The sequence below is a fragment of the Coturnix japonica genome, chromosome 21 (assembly GCF_001577835.2).
Source record: "Coturnix japonica isolate 7356 chromosome 21, Coturnix japonica 2.1, whole genome shotgun sequence".
NCBI classification, from domain to species: domain Eukaryota; kingdom Metazoa; phylum Chordata; class Aves; order Galliformes; family Phasianidae; genus Coturnix; species Coturnix japonica.
In genome coordinates this window covers 4673734-4690761 of record NC_029536.1, presented here as the reverse complement: position 1 = coordinate 4690761, position 17028 = coordinate 4673734, and the positions used below count along the sequence as shown (strand labels likewise).

The 17028-nt window shown below is 43.7% G+C and overlaps 1 protein-coding gene across 5 annotated transcripts in view; it reads left to right on the top strand.

The window, feature by feature from the left end:
- Positions 1–17028, top strand: part of VPS13D (vacuolar protein sorting 13 homolog D) — a 75860-nt gene that overhangs the window by 53941 nt on the left and 4891 nt on the right. For all 5 annotated transcript variants that reach the window (XM_015882331.2, XM_015882329.2, XM_015882330.2 and 2 more), the window contains 3 exons: positions 1346–1478; positions 2842–3037; positions 16404–16535. In XM_015882331.2, coding sequence (XP_015737817.1) covers positions 1346–1478; positions 2842–3037; positions 16404–16535 — 461 coding nt within the window. The remainder of the gene's footprint in view (positions 1–1345; positions 1479–2841; positions 3038–16403; positions 16536–17028) is intronic.

Below are 17028 nucleotides of genomic sequence, written 5' to 3'. Positions count from 1 at the left end.
GCGAAGGGGTTGGGATTGGACTCCATGAACTTTAGAGGTCTCTTCCAATTCCTGATGTTCTGTGACTGTTAGTACCTGTAGTGGCACAACTCAAACGTGCCTGGAGTTGGTAGTCTGGAAGCCCCATAGTTGGCTTTAGTTGGAGATGTAAGCTGGCTCTTCAGTGCTGCCTTCTCACCTGTACCCAACCTACACGGCCGGCTTCATTCGGTAACCAGGAAAAGGTCTCTGAAGTGGGGAAAAAAAGACCAATACCACATTACTGATTCCTTTGATTAGCAACAAGCATAAAGAATGCTTACCAGTTCTGGTCAGTACTGAGATGTTGGGCTGTCCCTGCTGCCTGGTTGTCTGAGTATGCATTAACGTAGCTTTCAGATTGTATCCATAAAATACCATTTTCAGGACTGGACAGATTTCTTAATGAGGTTTGAATTCTGAAGGCTTGTTGTCTGAAGGCGCCTTTAGTTTTCATAGCAGCTCCTCTAATCCTCTTAAAGGAAACCATTTGCGCACGCACACGCAGAATCCAATGCTAAACACAACTAATAGATAACATCAGGTTGGTTTGTATTTCTAGGCTAATTAAAAAAAATATCATCTAATTTAAGTTCACAGAGAGGTCAGAAGAACTGCTGCCAGTGATTTCTATGCTCTGCTTAGTGTCCATACTGTCGAGTCATAAGAAGGGGTCGTGGGATGTGATTTTCATTCATGTTGCCAAAGTAAAGCCCATTTGTTTAGCAAATCGGAGCTGCTGGGCTGGTTTGGTTTTGTGCTGGAAAGAAGTACCTGAAAGAAGGAAAATGGTGTCACTGGTGGAAAAGGAAGCTGGTCTGGAAAAACTGGTAGGAGGAGGAAGGTCTTAGGCATGGCATTGGGCGCACTATTTCCTTTGTAATTCCCAGAGTATCAGAATTTCACACCAGGTCTTAGTGTAAGAATGAGTGTAAGAATGCTGGTGTTAGCTAAAGGTACAGGAGAACAACCAACTCCACGTGACCAAAAGGCGCTCTTGTTTGGAGGTTATGATAGGAAAATGCCTGCTGGGAGTCTCTTTCCATCCTGAATATGAAAGTTTGGGAGTTTGTTGGTTTTTGTTTGGTGTCCCTTTGTTTGGATCCTTGCTCCTCCTCTTGGTTTGAGTAGCACTAAATGGGAGGTGTATGTTGATGAACTTCAGAGATCTCTTAATGGCAAAAAAAGCTGGAGTAACTGCACACGTATAAAAGAAGAGCTGTATCAGTCTGTGTTTCACAACTAAAATCCAGTGATTTCTTCAGCAAACCTACATAAGAGAAGCAGCTTTTTTCTTTTAATAATAGAAATGGTTCTTCTTTTCCAGTTTGCTGGGACCTTGTCAGATGGTTTGGGAAAGACAATGGACAACAGACATCAGACTGAGCGCGAATACATCCGCTATCACGCTGCAACGAGTGGAGAGCACCTTGTTGCGGGCATCCATGGCCTTGCACATGGTAAGCTCAACTTGTTTCACTCTTACAGTAATGAGCAGATGGAAAAGAATGGTGCTCTGCAGTTTGCATTACTCTTGGGCGGTGAGTTGTGGCCTTGGAGGCTTCACTTTGGAATAAGGTCTCTTCAGTTGTAATTGTAAGAAAGAACTTCTTGAATTAAATTTTAGAGAACATTTCTCCCAGACCTTCAGTCTCTGTAGCTACAAAATACCCACACAGAGCCTTCCTGGGAGCCAGGCACACAAACTGAAATGCTCATGGCTGGATTTTAACCTTTCTGCTTTCAGTTCACAAAACGTGAGTTTCCTCTGAATCAATTCCTCATTTTGAAGCAACATTTCACCAGTTGGGTGATTTATTATTATTTGTTTTAACCTTCTTTTTAATTCAGATCCGAACGTGGGTAATTAATTAGTGTAAAAGACGGCAGGCCTAGGCATAATTTGGCCAGAATCTCACATCAATTTAGCTCATGATTTATCTGTTGAAGAAAGTTAAATCAGTGCGAGCCAAATTTAAAACAAATATTTATATTTTGCATCATCTTGACCCAGTTTGTTTAAATGTCATTCTTGGAGTGCGACCATTGCAGGCTGCATCGTTTTGCTTTGCCTAAAACAACAGCAATGTTCTGTGCTGAGCAGGAGTCTTTACCCCAGTGTCCTGTCACTGTGCAGGTATTTAAGTGGATCATGAGAAGTCTCTCTCCTACTCACCTCATGTGTTGTCAAGTCTACTATAACCAATATTAGCCCAAATGGAGGAAAACTGAAATATTTCAGATCTTGCTGAGAAGTCAATTAAAATGACTTAACCAATAATTAGTGGGACTGTTTTAGTTTCAGTTCTGTGCAATTTTTACACGCTTCCCACCACTCCATTAAATCCTGTCTGATGAAATGCAGGAATTAACCATCATCTACAGTTATTCAGGAGAAGTGATTGCAAGGCTTTGTTCTCAGGTTTGCAAGTGAAGGTGCTGCCTGGGCTGTACTTGAGTTATAGATGTGAAGAGCACCTGGTTGCTGCAAAGCTGGAGAGCAAGGACGGGGGAAGCATTTGTATGGGGGCTTAAGTTGGTTCACCAAAAATATGTGCAATATGGCACATGTGAAGCACATCCTCAGATAATGTGAACTGTTCCAAGTCTTGAAGACTCAGCAGAATCTTGATTTCTTCTGAGCAGTTTGTGATGGAAACGATTACAGCAATGTCAGTTGGCAGCATCAGAAAATCCCTCATGCCACTTGAGTGGAGTTGACTTTTTCCAGTGGATAAGTGCAGTTTTCAATATGCAGGCAGTGTGAGGGGAACACGGCTGTGCAGTTCTTCTGGCTTACTCTGCTGTTCTTGTCCATGCCAGGTATCATTGGAGGACTGACGAGCGTCATCACTTCAACAGTAGAAGGTGTGAAGACGGAAGGAGGTGTCAGTGGTTTCATATCAGGTCTTGGGAAGGGGCTGGTTGGCACAGTGACCAAACCTGTTGCTGGAGCTCTGGATTTTGCATCAGAAACTGCGCAGGCAGTGAGGGACACTGCAACTCTGAGCGGCCCCAGGTCAGTAAGTGCTTTATATTGCCCATCAGTTATCATGTGAAATGTGTTCTATGATATCTGCTGCTATTTCTAACCTGATCATCTTTCCTTACCTGAAGAAACTGTCAATCAATCAAATACACTTTGTGATGTAGCCTACTTTAATTAACCTGATTTTCTTTGGCGAGTTCTTTCAGTGGTAGCTGCTGGTACTTAATCTCAGTTAAATTAGAAAAGCTGCAGCATAAAATAGGAGTCAGGTTAAAATCCTCATTTTCATTTGTACAATGGTTCTCATTGACCAAAAAAAGTGTGACCTTATTTGCACACACTTGTGTTAAGAGTCAGTACATGTGGACAGCTCATTGACATCCTGCCCATGCTAAGCATAACCTGGTCTGGACAAAATAATGAGTGCCTTTAAAATAAATGAAGTATTTCACAGAATGATCCCAGTATCTTTTCAAATACTTCTGTGAGATCCCAGACTATAAGCAGTAGAGCTGATGTTGCCAACAGCTGATAAACTACCCAGCAACTGGGAGGGGACCCCCAGCCAGCCTTATCTCTAGCTTGTGTCTGCCTAGGTGACATATTGCCCTTTAACTTGTTATCTGTCAGTTACAAAATGAGGCCAGGTGAGCTGAACTACAGGGTTCTGCAATCACAGACCAGCCCTGGGAAATGATTTTCTTCTTTCAATACACTGTGATAAACGTTTGACCCACCAACACTACAAGGAAGATCTTTGCCCCTTACATAATGAAGCAACCAGACTGGGGTTTTTTGGGGGGTATAAAAAAGAACAACAAAGGATCTGGATGTTTCTTGGACTGCTGTGTACCAATATCCCCCTGCTGCATTTGTTAACTGTTCAAATATGTGCAGTTTGGAATCAAAACAGAGCAGCGTTCCAAACTCAGGATGCTGGCTCCTGTTGAATTTTCTGTTTTAAGTGTGTGCTGGGCCGTGCAGACTCTTCCAAGCTAAGTGCACCAAACCAGCTAACAGATGAAAATGAGTCTGTGGCAGTAACTGATCTCCAGCTCTGAGCAGCACAGTAGGAATGGGAAGCATTTTAAGGACTGTCCTGACCTCATCTTGACGCTGGCAGCTAAGGTGTGAGTTTTAGGTATTGGTGCAACAAGTGTTAGAAGTTAATTACAGCTCTACTGGAATAGCATGGGATGTAACTGTAAATTCAAGGCCCATCTTTTTAGCAGATGGGTTCATATCTTCATTATTTCTTTACTTTTTGTTTTAAAAAGAGCCCTGAAATGATGCTGCTTGGCTTCAAATTTTACTGACTTGGAGTTGTCGAGCAGTGAGGAAGCCTCTGTGGCTTGTGTTCCTCAGTGGTTGTGCTCCTTGGACGGAGATCTCTGTTGGTTTCAGATGTATTGATTTGTGCTGGGATTCACGCAGCTAGCAAAACCTCTGTTCACAACGTGGAGCCAAGCTCAGTCCTGCTGAGACTCAGACGATGGCTTTATAGCTTACTGTGGTAGTTTAAAATGCGACGTGTTTAAAGGGCAAGAAGATATTTTCAAGTCTAACTATAGGCTGGACTTTCTCAAGGTCAATCTGAAGCGTTACTGTGTTGTGGTTGTAATTTCTGAACAAAGCTGCCTTAATATTTTTAAAGTTTAGTGCTGGGGGTAAAAGAAAACAGTTGTTGGCAACGCCGTGTACGTCTAATTTATAAACAGTTAATGCTGGTGACTTTATACCTTTTTTTGAGGGGGTTTTATGTGTTCCAAGCGCTGCGGTGTCACATAGAAAAGTTGTGATTATTTCCATATTTGTCATACGCTGCCAAAAGTCTTAAAGGCCGGCTCACAACAGGAAGGCTGTTCTGTCTCTAGATGTGCTTGGAAGACTCTCCTCGAGACGTGTGTTAACTCGTAGTACAGCCTGGGTTCAGGGGGTGTATTGAGATGTGTGTCCAAGTGATGAGCAGCGCACAGAACTGCTGCTGCTCTCGGACTTTCAGGGCATGTCTTGAGCCTGGTTCTGTCGCTCCTGAGCTGCTGTTGGGATGGCTCACATCCTTATCAGATTGGCAGAAGTGAGGGGGCTGCTTCCTGACCTACTCATTTCTCATCACTGCTCTCAGTGAACCAGTTGTGTTGGTTAAAACGAGGCTGAGGTGTCATTAACGGCCCTAGAAAATTCTTCAGGAGGTGGTTGTTGCTTCTAAATACATCTGGAAAGAAGCATCCTGTGCTGGCTTTTCATTGTTCACCATCTTTCATGTTACCTCCCAGATGTACATGATGAGGTTGCTAAGTTTGAGACGATGCCAGCAGCAGGTAATTTATTGTCAGTTGGTTGATGTGCATCCTTCCATCCCATTGTCAGCTGTGACTGTCACTGTAAAGCTAAAAGCATTAGACTCAAGGGTATGAGAATGCCAGTAACCTTGGGAAGGGGAAGTAGAAAATAATTGTCTGGAAGGTTATCCAAGCTAATACATTCCCTAGGTTTTGCATTTTGATGGCAGACATTGCTGGAACCTCAATACCTGTGTGTGTCCCCACATCCCTCCTTACCTTGTGCTCCATTGAGACCTGGCTCATAGTCTTCAGAGCACTGCCATGTACGATCCAGGGCTGCGGTGCAGTTGGCATTGCTGTCCTGCTGGAACCTTCACGAGGTCTTCTTACACATTGGAGGTTACACGTACAGCTAGCAATCATTCTGTTGGGTGAATCTGGAAATGGTTCATATGTTCCACTTGAGCTGATTTATCAGTCAGATCTGTAAATAATTTCAGCACTGTGATTTCCTTCATATCCTCTTTCCTCTGTTTTTCTCATGGGTACATAATAGCCCTTTATTATGAGCTGTTTTCTCAAATGAATTGCTTTGTTGGTTTTTAATTCTTTTTTTCCCATCAAGTTTGTCCCTTTTTCTCCCATGTCACCATGCTAAATCCCTGTAACCACTTACTTTTCTTCCACTTTAGCTCTGCCTTCTTCCATCTTCAGTCACCAAGGTACTTCTTTTTATAGCTTCAAGCTTTTATTATCGGCCTGTCCAGGTTCTTCCATTGCTGTTGTTGAGCTCCTTTGCAGTCCCACTGGTCTGTAGGTTCCCACCCACGCTGTGTGCAGAGGGACGGCCGGATCCCTGCTCTGTGATGAGCTGTGCTCTGCAAGTCATCCAAAACCATGTTGGCTGGTTGGGCTGCTGTATCGCATTGCAAATTGATGTCCAGTTCTCTGCGTGCTATTTTCCCCCCAGAGTTTGTTTTGTTTTGTTTCGCTGCATTGCAAATATCTCATTGTCATTTAATATTTTTGTTCTGGATTACTTTTCCCTAGACGGAGCAGGCTGCAGTTTTGTAGGTCGAGTCCCATTTCATTTCCTGCCATAATTCTGACCTCTTTGGGTTTTTCAGTGCTTCACTGTCCTCACTGGAGTTTTAAACATCTTGTAGTTTGTCCTCTCTAAATAGGATTTTATAGGCTGCTTTTACTCGATCCCTGAAGTTGACGCTCTGCATTGATAGACACTTGCTGTTTCAGTCAGTGGTTCTGTTACCAGTCTCACCTGCTCAGTAATCTGTGAGGTTTTAATTTATCGTGGGTGACATCCAGTAGTTCTGCAGGAGCTCCTCTGCAGTTCCTCAGTTGTCTGCTCTTGTTTGCTGTGTAAGTGAATGCAGATCTTCTGGTGGTGTAAAATGGTTCCTCAGAATGCAGCCTTTGTGCCTCTTCAGTATGGATACTTTTACTTCAAAACTTCATTTTTTTTCCTAATAATGCACTTCTCGGCTATTTTTGTTTCTGTAATAGAGTCAGTAATCGAGCACCTCATCACTTAAAGTCATTTCATCTTCAGTTGGGTTATCATCTTCATCTTCATTGGGCTACCCTTAAGGATGAGTACCAAACCACCCTCTATTCCTTTGACCTACTCCAAGAGCTCTTCTTACCTTGCAGGACCCTTCTGGCCTGTACTTAATGACCATGATTTTCTCTTCTACATCTTTCTGAAGAACGACTTTTTTCTTGCCTTTATTTGGAACTGCTTTCCAAAGAAATAACTCAGATTAGAAAGAACTGTATTTGCCTACAGGATCCGACAGAATCCTACAGGACTGATAGTGTGTTCACCCATCTGCTTCCTCATTAGAGCTCTATGGAAGGAACCCAGGAACGTTTGGGGCACCTGGATGACTCTTTCTGGAGTACCTCCAGCCATGAGGAATGGGGATGGTGTGCACTGCTGTCCCATATTTCACTACACTTCTGTATCTACGTGCTAATTCTTAGGCAGTCAGTGCTTGGGGATTATAGCCTACTTTTTGAGTCACTTTGCTTCCAGAACAGTACATTGTTGTGTTTTGGAAGGCACTGTGAGCTGTGTAGCACCCAGAAGAAGCTGAGATGATTCAGAGAATCCAAACTGTGCATTAATGTATTCCTCTCGCTTTCCTTTTTAGTGGGGATGAATGGATGTAAATTGGTACCAGCTGTCAGACCAAAGCAGGATGCCTCTATGCATTACTGCATATATCTCTATTGCTGAGTGTTTCCAGGAGGTTATGGCCAGACATTACTGGTCAGCATGTGAAATGTGTTTGGAATATTGCTGAAATCAGTTCTTACCAGCTGGCTGTCACTGTCCCTTTAACTTGATCCAATTTAACTCTTCTTGGAGGAGTGGGAGGATAAAACCAGAGTGTTTGGATGCATGGCTGCCACATAATGCTTTATTAGTATTGCATAGGTGTGCTTACTTTCACATCTGCGGTATATGAGTGTTTTTAAGAGCAAAAAGCTAAACAACCAATGACTGGCTTGCATTAGGTGTTGTTCAACTTCAGATCTGACATTTAGTTATATATATTACACACGATGGAGCGTGCAAGCTGGACTTGGAGCAATGACTTGGTCTCAGCTGAGGTCAGTAAACTTGCAAGCAAAAACCTTACCTGCTTTTAAACATGGTTCATCAAAGCAGAGGATTGGGGTTATTGGGGCTGTTCTCCAGAGCTCTCAGCTGCATTTCACTTCTGATTTTGGTGCAGTCTCCGTATTTGCAGAGTTATAGATGCTTTAAATTCCTGTAGGGATTGCTAAGCTTTAATTAAGACTCATGCAACTTCCTTCTGTTTAAAGCCTTTTGCTCTGCCATGACAGAAGGTGTTCCTGCTCTTACAGCTGATTGAAAGACTGCATTAAAAAACACAGTGGTCACTGGGTTCCTTCATGTTCTAAAGGTAATTGTCTCTTTTGTTACATAAGAAGCATTTCCCATAAAGCATCAATAATGTTTAACTGGACATCTGAGGACAGAAAGGTGCCCTGGCTGCCTGCAGGCTGTTAGGTGAGGGACAGAGGGGCAAGGAGCACTGGAATGGAATGTTGTGAGGGAAGGGCAGATGAGTGTAAACATGGAAGTGAATGGTACTGGGCAGTTAACACAGTAGAGTATGTGAAATGGTTTTTCTTTAGATGTCTATTCATTATTAGCAACGAACAGCTTCAAAAATAAATACTGAGCTCTTATTATGGTGATCTCCACAAAACCAAAGTACTCACTGGCACCTCAGTACGTTGCATCAGGAGGCAGGTGCGTTTCCAACACTGTAGTGAAACACAAGAGCTTCTGCATCCAGCAAAAGCCCGTTCCTGGAACCAGATTGAGCTTAATTTCACTGAGTACAAGAACCAGACCAGAAAGAGCTGAGAAATCCCCTGCTGGATTTAGCACAGCTTTGCTCCATGAGTTACTCTGCAAGTGGCAGTTAAGAGGGCTGGATTCACTTCATAAAATGAAATCCATGTACCACGTGTGTACTTGACAGTGTTTCACTATTAATTTCATTTCCTTAGGATTTTAGGCTAATTAGGTACAATCTAATTTACTGAAAGGAATGCATCGAGACAGGGAGAAGAAATGCCTTCCTTAGAAACCCTTGTGTTTCTGCAGCCTGTGTGTTCTGCCAAATTATTTTAGCAGCTTTTGGACAAGAAGGAGAAAAGTAAATGGAACACTTTATTGTGTTGTGTATTTCCTGTCTTCTGGCATGTCTGTGGTTTATAGATCCTTCCTTATTCAGCAAACCCTCCACTGAAAGGAACTGCTGCTCCAGTGTATCTCTGTAATAGTGCTTGGTTTAAAACAGCTACGCAGAGCTGCAGATTTCACTGGTGTGCAAAGATGCAAATTGGGTGCAGAAGCATCACTTTGACTGGAATTGGGGCAGGCTTTGGGAAAAAACAAACCGTATTTGTATGTTATTATCAGCCAAATGAGCTAAAAAGTCTGCAAAGCCCAGGCATGAAAGTACTCAGAACTTCCCCTCACAGGTCTGCTTGCTTAGAATTAGGTGGGACGTTAAAAGCATATAAGCACCAGAAATGAACAAAAGCTTTATTCAAAACAGCCGTGTCTCTTGGAATGCATCGGGCCAAATCACCAGACTGCATTCAACCAGTCGGACTCGATCCCCAGAACTGAAAACATTTAATGCACGTTCTGTGGGTTTTTATAATGTCTTTTGGCCGCGTTACGAGTATTTTCAGTTCGTAAAAATAGTCGAAAAGATGAAACTGGTGTTAATGCAATAGGAATAGAGCGTTTGTTTATTTACTGGAGCACAAATGGCACGAGCTGCTCGCCAACGCAGTGGCTGTATGAGCTCATGTCCTGGAATACCTGCTTGTTGTGCCAGAGGGGTGAAGTCTGGTACAGCAGGGCTGGGGCAGCTGTCTGGGAATAGCTTTTACTGGCTTGGTACCGAGGAGGCAAAGCACAGATGTTTTCAGTACATGTGCATCGTATCTTACCCATCATCGCTAGGAGTCCTTGTTGGCTTTCTGTGGATGTATTTGTTCCTGTTGCCTGTGTTTACAAATGCCATCTTTCCTTTTGCTTTCACTCCTGAGAGTTTGCCTTGCTCTCACTTCAAAGATTTCTTTATGCTGTTCACTTTTTTGTCCTGAATCATGGAATCACAGAGTCCTTAGAACTGGAAGAGACATAGAGTCCTTAGAACTGGAAGGGACCTCTGAAGGCCATCTAGTCCAGCAGTGAACAGAGACAAGCGTCCTTTAATTACTGCATTAATAAAGCTGTGAGAATAGAGCTTGTGAGCACACCACAAGGGACCTGCTTCTGTTCTGAGACCAGATAGAGAGATGGAGGAAACGTCTGTAGGGCACAGAGGGGAAGAGCCTTATTTCCTCTCCCTCTGTATTTCCAGCAGTTTGGTGTGGTAGAAGAGTTACTTGCTGATAATTCCTCCCAGGTGCCAATACTGTGGCATCATCTCTGAGCTTTCTTCATAAATATGATGGACATATTACAACCCGCTGATGGGCTGGTGTGCTGTCTGCATGATGAGCTTCGACTTCAAATTAAAGCTGCAGTGCTATTTGCAAGCAGCACTTTGAGCCAGGTTAGTTTGGGTTTGTAGTTACATAGTAATTACAGGCTTACTTGAAAGCAAACGACCTTGTGCCCAAGGTATGTGCTGACATGCTGTTAGCCTGTTTACCTGTTGCTAGACAGGCTTTTTTCCCCTTGTCATTAATGGTGAGGTTTTATGTTCAGTCCTAGTCCGGAGTCCATATATGGGGGCCCAGGGCCTGCTGGGATAGGGTTTTACACTTGTGCTGTCCTTTTGCCCTTCCACTGAACTCTTTTCATTTCAGTCATGAGCAAACAGTCAGTGCCTGAACTAACAACCCTGCAATCCTCCAAAGCACGCCTCGCTTACAGTACCAAACAAAGGGAGGCCTGCGTGGGCCGGCCCAAGCCAAGGAATGCAGCTTCGGGGTTCTGCTCCATAAATTTAACCAGCACGACAAAAAGGAGATAATATGAGCCTTCGTGATGATCTGAAAGGGGGAGGTTTGTGTCCCATTGATTGCGGTCTGGCCTATTGCCAGGCCCCGAGCCTGACCGACAGTTGAACCATATCGTTAAGGCGTGTAATACAGCTCAAGTCTTGTACAGCAGCCAATGAGTACATATCCAGAGGGCAAAAGTTTATAAAGAGTTGAGGCTGTCCTGTTTAACCCTCTCACACTGCATGTAATATATACTGCTGCCATTCAGAAATAGTCCCATTGCTATTAAAAATGTAAACCTTCAGCTTTCTTTCCTTGGAAGAAATACACGTGTGTCTGATTTCTAATGTGCAGCAGATTTATAAAGTGATCTGAGAAAAATATGTAAAACTGATCCTTCAGAAAGAAAACAATCCAACCCTCTTTCCCTCCCCCCCCCCCACTGCTTTATCCATAGCTGGTTACTTCTGTCGAGTTGTCTTCTGGTTGTTATACAGAGTCCTTCATGCAGATGGAGCTATTTATTGCCTTGATGTCACCTCATTTAGCATGTGGCTGGTATTTTTATAGATAATTTTTTCACCTAATGTTGCTGTTAACATGTGGAGCTCTCTTTAGCGGTCCTGGAAGCGCAGCCAGTTGATTTAAATCGCTCTCACAACTGTTGGTGCTGAAGAGCCAAACAAACATCCCGAGGAGCGTTGTCATTCAGTGACCATTGTGCTGCAAAGGGCAGCAGGTAAAGTGTGATGGGAAGACACACAGAGTGAGTCCAGCCCATTTCATATAGTCCTTCATGCACAACTGGTAGTTAATGCTGGGCAGCAGCCAGTGGTTCACATTTTGCACTCCAAGTGAAATGACCACTTCTGCAATTACTGTAAGTGGGCGTTGCTTGGCCAGCGTGGATGGTTTGTGATGGGAGCGTTGTAAACATGAGCGTAATGTCAGCGGGCTGAGCTTAGAAGCTTCAAGACTTTGCGTTGTGTCCCAGGGCAGGGTGACACTGCGGCCCTGAGCTCCTTTTGGCCAAGTTCAGCTCTTTTCATTCAGATGGATTCTGGAAGGAGAGCGCTGTGAAGAGCCTTATCTCCTACATGGGATCAGAGGGTAGATGGTAGATGGGAGCGTTTTCCATCACGTTTGTGAGACAAGAAACTCCAAGGCCAGTAACATGACTCTGATCAGCGCAGCAAGAGCCTGGGATAAACTGGAAACTGAGAAGGCCGTGTTTATTTATGTATTTTTTCCCATCTCTTAAGCTTGATGATACCAAAGTGCTTGAAAAAGTTTGCTGCACTATTAGGTAAGGAAGTACCAAAGGTTGAACAGTGAATGATGTGCTGAGTACTGCAGTTTCTCGGTATATAAACACGCAGCTCACACAGACCTTGGATTCCTGATAGCGGTGTCTTAAGGATGTGCTGTTTCAGCGAGTACATCTGCTGCTCTGTTGTTTACAAGGAAGTGATTCTTACTCTTTAACTTCTCGCTTCCTTTTGAAGTGGGAGCCTTTAGAGATTGTATACAATCATAACCCCAGTGAATAGTCCTCAATTTTGGTTTGATCTTGTATACAAAGGAAAGGGGGAGGGGAGAAAACAGCTCCATCTCAAAGAGGTTGGCAGGAACTGCCTGCATGATAAGCAGTTCCTTCTTCAACATGCTGTAGCTGTCTGAGAGTATCCCGAGTCAGATAAAGGTCCTCTGTATCTGAGCTCGTAGATCCATCCAGAGAGGGGGAGATTTGACTTTAAGTGGGAGGCTTTAACCCGAGGCTCCATTTATTTGTATGTTTCTGCCTGAAACGAGCATTTTGGGAACACGTTTAACGAGGACAATATATTCCATGCGTTTGCTGAAATAAACAGTGCATGTCAGCTTCCTCAGATATACGGTCAGCAGGGAGCTGTCTGGCTCAAGATTTTACACATTCTTGCATCTAACTGTGATTCTCTAATACCAGATCCAATATTCAGACTGTGCCGTGCGTGCGTTTGTAACACACCTTAAAAACATCTGTCTGAATGGGTGAATGAATTCCATCACAGCTCGCTGGGTTCAGGTGGCAAAGTCCTTGTCCAAGGAACCATCTGCCTGTTGGGAACTGCAGCCCCAAAGCCTGTAGTGGATGAAGGCTGCAGGTGGAATTCAGTCTTAAACTCCAACTGTGGCAGGTATTTTAGCTGGTGCATACTTTACAATAGAAGATGTAAGACTATTCTTCCTCTAATATATTGGATTAAGTCTCTTCTCAATGTCTGAAATGCACTAAAACCCCCACAGACAAAGCACATGCTGTATTTATGAAGCAGACTTTTTCCAGAGCCATGTAAGTAACAGGTTTAGTATTATTTCCCCAGAATACCAGCAGCAATTGAATTGTTCCATAGCCTTATACTGCCTGCCAATTTTCCTTTGCTTGAACTAAGGTTGCTTTATAATTATTGCAGTGGGGGGAAATCATTCCCAGGTCAGTATTGCCAAGTTACAGCCCGGAGCAGGCTTCCAGTGAGAGATTTTTATGCAAACTTGAACAAAAAAACCCACAACAAAACAGGTTTACAATGGAAACAGTGACAGGATTTGAGCTGTACCAGAACCAGTGAGTTTATTGCTCCAAACAGGTTAGAATGACAAGGCTGTTAGACTGCAGCACCTTTTATGAACGCCATGTATTGATGATAGAGCTGGAAGGTTTTGGCAGTAAGAACTGCGTACCTTCCCTACATCGCTGCGCTGTGATCTGTTTGGATACAGAAATTCTGGTTGAAAACTGGTGGACTGAATCACATGAATTCTATGAACCGTTAAGCAAAAGCCAATTAACACCACTGGCTGTTTTTAGAGGGTGTACAGCCATCTGAAATGAGATTCTCCACTGTTCAGCTTTGTATGAACAGTGAAGAACTTTAATGCGCGCCTCAACCTTCCGACACCATTTCCAATCTCTTTGTGTCTCCATTCAGCAGCACTCCTCCCCGCTGTGACCAGTAGACATGAGGGCATTTCTGCCTTGTATTGCCTTTTGTGTGCTTATTAACAAAGAATCAGCGGATCTGTTGAGTGCATGTTTAATGTGACACAGATGTGGGCACACCGCCGTTCATTCCGCTTTACAAGTCCTCACTTTTTGCGTTTCATCAGAATTGCTTGTTATTTACAGAACAAAACTTGAGTTGCTTGAACACATTTTTAGATTAAAATAAAAAAAAGAAGTTGTGTGGAACGTTGTTGGCTGTCCAGACCAAACAGAGCAGTTTGCCAAGGGGCTGATGGACTAAATCAAGGCAATTTAGGCTAGTTCTAGTGACACTCCATTGAAAAGCAGCCACCTTCTTATCACCGGGATGAATCACAGAATGGCCTGGGTTGCAAAGGCCCACAGTGCTCACCCAGCTCCAACCCCCTGCTGTGTGCAGGGTCACCAACCAGCAGCCCAGGCTGCCCAGAGCCACATCCAGCCTGGCCTTGAATGCCTGCAGGGATGGGGCATCCACAGCCTCCTTGGGCAACCTGCTCCAGTGCGTCACCATAGGAAATAACAGCATGGAAAAAAATAGCGTGGTTTGAATTTATATCTGAAAGTTGGTTAATACAAAAACCATTGCTCATGTTGTTGCTCATAATAGGAGAAGTGTCAAAGTGAAACATTGATGATTGGCCCGTAGTGAGTTAAAAAGTGCATTATGCTTCACACGTTCACCCTTCACACTGAGTTAATAGAAAGTACAGGCACTCTGGGGGGGTTTAACAGTCAGTCAGGGCTTCCTGGGTAAGAAAAATGCGATTGTGCTGCTTTGGAAAGTGAGGAAGCAGCACAAGTAGCAATACACGAATATTACATTGTCTCAATCTTCATTTATTTGGGTTTTGTGTTTCATGAACACAAATGCATTGTTTTGCTTAATGGGTGTAAGAATATGTAAGAAAAGGTGTCCCCAATGTTCTCTTCCTATGTGGGCTTCAAAATGGAACGATCCTGCTGTGCAGCTGTGCCTGCTACAGATAAAGCCCGGTTTTAGCTGGAAAATGTGAGGGGCAGGAGAGGTGAACTGCTCTAAAGTCGCGGTAATTCATGCTGTAGTTTAACAACTGTACACAGCTGTTAGTGCAGTAACTGTAGCTGGGATGGCTTGTGGCAGTGCTGTTCACTGACTGTGCTTCAGATAAATGCTGCTAATGGAAGAATGGAGTTTTTTCAGATGTTATGGGGGAAGCAAAGGATTTCTGCAGCAAACTGAACTTTCATACCGTTATTTCTCTGTAATTAACAAATGTCTCACCAAGAATCGAGCAGTAAAGCAGCGAGAACATCTGTGTGCAGAGATACAACTAAAATTTGCTCACATTTTACTGGTGTTATTAACAACCACATTTGTTGTGGTTTCATAAACCTCTGCTGTGTTTTGCCTTCCTTAGTTTGGAGAATTTCCCCTCTTGGTTTCACTCTTCCTGCACACGAAGCCATTTACCATCTTAGCGTGACCATGGTTCAGATGAAGTGCAGTCGCTGAACTCTGCATCTTTTTATCCTTCCTGAATTCCTCAGCTCTACTTCTGAGCTTCAACGTGCTGTGCAGGTCGGGGATGTAATAATCTCATTAACAAAATTGGAACTTAGCAGGTAGTCGTAGTGCAGCAGAACCATAAGCTGATGTTTTTGTCTGCTGTGGTGGGAGCTGCTACCTCTGACTTCTCCACCTTGTTTGCAAAATACGTGGCTGATATCAAACAGAGCAACGATAGTCAAAACACACTGAGAGAGAGGTCAGTCACACAACAGGAGGGCGGCAAAGATATGGAAGAGATTCTCTTCCAGCAGTATTTACTGCAGCCAAGAAGGGAAGAGGGCAAAAAAAAGTTGTCTGTCACGATTAAAAGGCAAAGGGTGTCAAAGACTGGAAGGAAAACACATTTGAGAAGTGTGCATGTGTTTTAAGCCTGGGACAGGATTGCTGAAGGTGAAAGGTAACAAAGAAACAGGGCTCCAGAGAAAACATCTGCAGAAAGCAAAGCTTAGAAGGCAAGTGCTCTTGTGTGCTATTGCCAAGCAGCTTAGAAAGAAAAGCCGTAGTTACGTGGGATTTTCTTCTGCTATCTTTTGATCAAAGAGCATTGGGGCAGTTCACTGTGCAGAGTCTTTCCAAAGCATCAGGATGGGAAGCAGAGTGAAAAAGGTACGTTTGGCTTGACATACCAAACCATGCGGTAATGCCAGGGCAGCGCTAGTGGGAAGGGACAGGGAATAAAGCAGGGCCGCATTGCCTTAATGCAGCCCTTCATGGGTAGGGCGTTCCAAAAGCTGAAAGGAATTCAGAATATTATTTTTTAACCAAATACTGCTAAGGGAGGAACCTGCCCTGTGATTCCTTAGCACTGTGGCCTGTATCAACCTCTGAATACATGTTGTGTCCTGGAGATCCATACGCTGTATTTTTGAAGACCTTGTGTTTTCTGGAGACTCAGTCACACCTCCTATTTCAAAACAAAGACAACTTGTGTGCTGACAGGTTGCAATGGAATTAAAAGCCGTGCTGTTGCACAAAGTCATTTTCTTGTATCTGTTCTGTACGCAGGACACAGGCAGAGAGAGTAAGAAAGCCCCGCTGCTGCAGAGGACCCCAAGGGCTCTTGCCCCGCTACTCAGAAAGCGAAGCAGAAGGACAAGAGCAGCTGTTCAAACTGACTGACAACATCCAGGATGAGTTGTAAGTACTGATCTGCACAGTTACATCAAGTAGTTCCATTTGCTACCAGCGTATCTTTGTGTCTTTGGGAAAGGGGTGAACATTATTTCCAATGCACACACAAGGCTATTTCAGTTTTCTCTTGATGCCGAATCACAGCACACCCCAGGCTCCTGATGGCTTCCAAAGCAGCCCTTCCACTCACTCTACATCAATGTCGCTGCAGGTGCTGAGGCTGTTAGCAGTAAGCAACAAATCCTGCTCTGAAAACATTGGGGATTTTTTTTCCCCAGAAAAGTCAGTATGGAATAATTTGAATGGGTGATACATGCAGAACTGATGGTACATCTTATGTTTGAACGTCTCGGATATGGGTGCATGAAAGCAAGTGAAAACTGCAGGTTTTTTGGTCAGGTTAGACAGTACAAAAAGTCCATATTGAGTATATGCACAGACTGTCAGCTTGCTGGGTTAGGTTCTCATAGCAGAATAAGTTACTTAGAATTGGTTTGAA